The 2,338-nt window shown below is 42.6% G+C and overlaps 1 protein-coding gene across 1 annotated transcript; it reads left to right on the top strand.

The window, feature by feature from the left end:
* Positions 1-432: 432 nt before the first annotated feature.
* LOC133091952 (mitochondrial fission factor-like) lies at positions 433-1,288 on the top strand. Its single transcript, XM_061191134.1, has one exon. It carries the CDS (start codon positions 572-574, stop codon positions 1,286-1,288), a length of 717 nt encoding a protein of 238 aa, XP_061047117.1. The 5' UTR covers positions 433-571.
* Positions 1,289-2,338: the final 1,050 nt, after the last annotated feature.

Raw genomic sequence — 2,338 nt, 5'->3', positions numbered from 1 at the left:
AGATGTCATCCCGCTCCCAGCGCGCCTGCCTATTGAAGCAGACAGCACTGCACTGACCTCCCACAGTGAAAGCGACTGTACTCAGGGTCCTTTCCAGGAGTATAATCTTGACCTGTCTTTCAATAGCTTTCAAAAGCTTGGTTAAGATAAGCAATAGTCATAAAGGACTGCATGGAGATGATATTATCCATCCATTCATCTAGATATGTATTTTTCAAACATTTTTTAGTAGCAGGATACTTTTATCAAGTGGGATTTTATGTGCAGCCTGATAAATAAAGTGGATTAAAGGAGGAGGCTAGGGTGATTTGCCCGGGCGCCTCCGTGCGCTCGGCCAACGGCCTCTGACAGCGCCCACCCGAGCGCCCCGAGAGCCGGCGAGCGGCGGTCCTCGCCAGGGACTTTCAGCGGGCCCAGGGGGACAAAAGTGGCTCTAAATCCAGCACATGCATATTGAAGCAAGTGAAAGGATTTAATATGAAGCACAGAAACAGATAATGCCAAAAAGCAAGCAGTAGTTGGTACACATTTAGTGAGTGGGGCAGCATTTCCTTCTCCCAGTGCTGCTGAGATGGCGGAAATTAGTCTAATTCAATATGAAATGGAATACACCGAAGGTATTAGTCAGCGAATGAGGGTCCCGGAAAAATTAAAGGTAGCACCACCAAATGCTGACCTGAAACAAGGATTCCAAGAAGGAGTTTCAAATGCTAGTGTGATTATGCAGGTTCCAGAGAGAATTGCTGTAGCAGGAAATAAGGAAGACATTCCATTTTCAAGACCAGCAGATCTTGACCTTATACAGTCAACTCCCTTCAAACCCCTGGCACTAAAAACACCACCTCGTGTACTTACGCTAAGTGAAAGACCACTAGATTTTCTGGATTTAGAAAAACCTCCTCCAACCCCTCAAAATGAAGAAATCCGTGCAGTTGGCAGGCTAAAAAGACAGCGCTCTATGAGCGAAAATGCTGTTCGCCAAACTGGACAGCTGGTCAGGACTGACTCCATACCTGTGTTGCGTGGTGGGTCTGCTGCCGCCACCTCTAACCCTCATCATGACAACGCCAGGTATGGCATTTCAAATATAGATACAACGATTGAAGGAACCTCAGATGACATGACTGTTGTAGATGCAGCTTCATTAAGACGACAGATAATCAAACTAAATAGACGTCTACAACTTCTGGAAGAGGAGAACAAAGAACGTGCTAAAAGAGAAATGGTCATGTATTCAATTACTGTAGCATTCTGGCTGCTTAGTAGCTGGCTCTGGTTTCGCCGCTAGGGAATTGAAGTGTAAGCTGTATGTTCTCCGGTTACTGGCTGTTGTGTTGTTGATGGAGGGATTATTGAAATCCGTAGGAGAAACACAAGAGTCGTTGAAGAACCACTGCAGATTGAAGGATTCTGGATGAATGGCACTGCACGAAATGAAAGAAATGATAAAAATAAGATATTCAGGAATACCACTGACCATCTAAAGAATGCAGCATTGTGCCTAGAAAAGGACATGTATAGTAAAACACAAAGTGCTTTTGAAACATCGTGCCCAGAAACTATAGCTAAGATGAGGGTTTCTGAGCAAGTGCCGTTGTACTCTTAACAGTTGTAAAACGTTGACATCATATATCCCATCATTCAACAAGCATCTACAGAGGATCTACTCTTAGGTTGAATTGTATGAAATTTTCTATGTCAGAAAGGGTTGAATATTAACAATTTCCTGTGGTCGCACCTATTCATGCAGGCGCTCTTCTACTGGCTAAAGAAACTAAAATAAACGAGCTCTCCCGTTCAAGGAGCTCAGTTCTTAGTGCAAAAAAAAAAAAAAAAAAAAAAGAGGAGGCTACCCAAAGGGAGTCTCTTTTGAATGAGATGGGACCCATGATGCCTTCCGTGGAATCCACAGCTCTGCAATGAACAGTTTGAAAGCCGCTGCTCTAAATCTGGAGTTGCAAGCCCAGATTTCTTTAGAGGCCTGCTCGGGTGAAGGTATATGAGTCTGCATCTAAGAAACTTTGGGAGTAGTGAGGGATACATATAAGAAACAAAGATCATATTTGAGTGAAAGCCTTTGGGGAGGTATGTATCTTCTTGTTATAGTATATGTGTGTGTGTGTGTGTGTGTGTGTGTGTGTGTGTGTGTATACACCTTGGAGGATAACTGACAAAACTATATAATGTAGGAACATTATTTAATCTCTCCCATTTTTAAAATGGAAATATTATTACGTAGCAAACAAGTTTGTTGGATAGTTAATTGATATCATGCATATGAAATACTTATTAGAGTGCTTGGCACTAAACAAGCATTCTATAACTATGTTGTAGTAAC

Source organism: Eubalaena glacialis, chromosome 5 (genome assembly GCF_028564815.1).
Source record: "Eubalaena glacialis isolate mEubGla1 chromosome 5, mEubGla1.1.hap2.+ XY, whole genome shotgun sequence".
Lineage (NCBI taxonomy): Eukaryota > Metazoa > Chordata > Mammalia > Artiodactyla > Balaenidae > Eubalaena > Eubalaena glacialis.
Note: the sequence above shows the minus strand (reverse complement) of the source record. Positions and strands in the feature narration are given on the sequence as shown.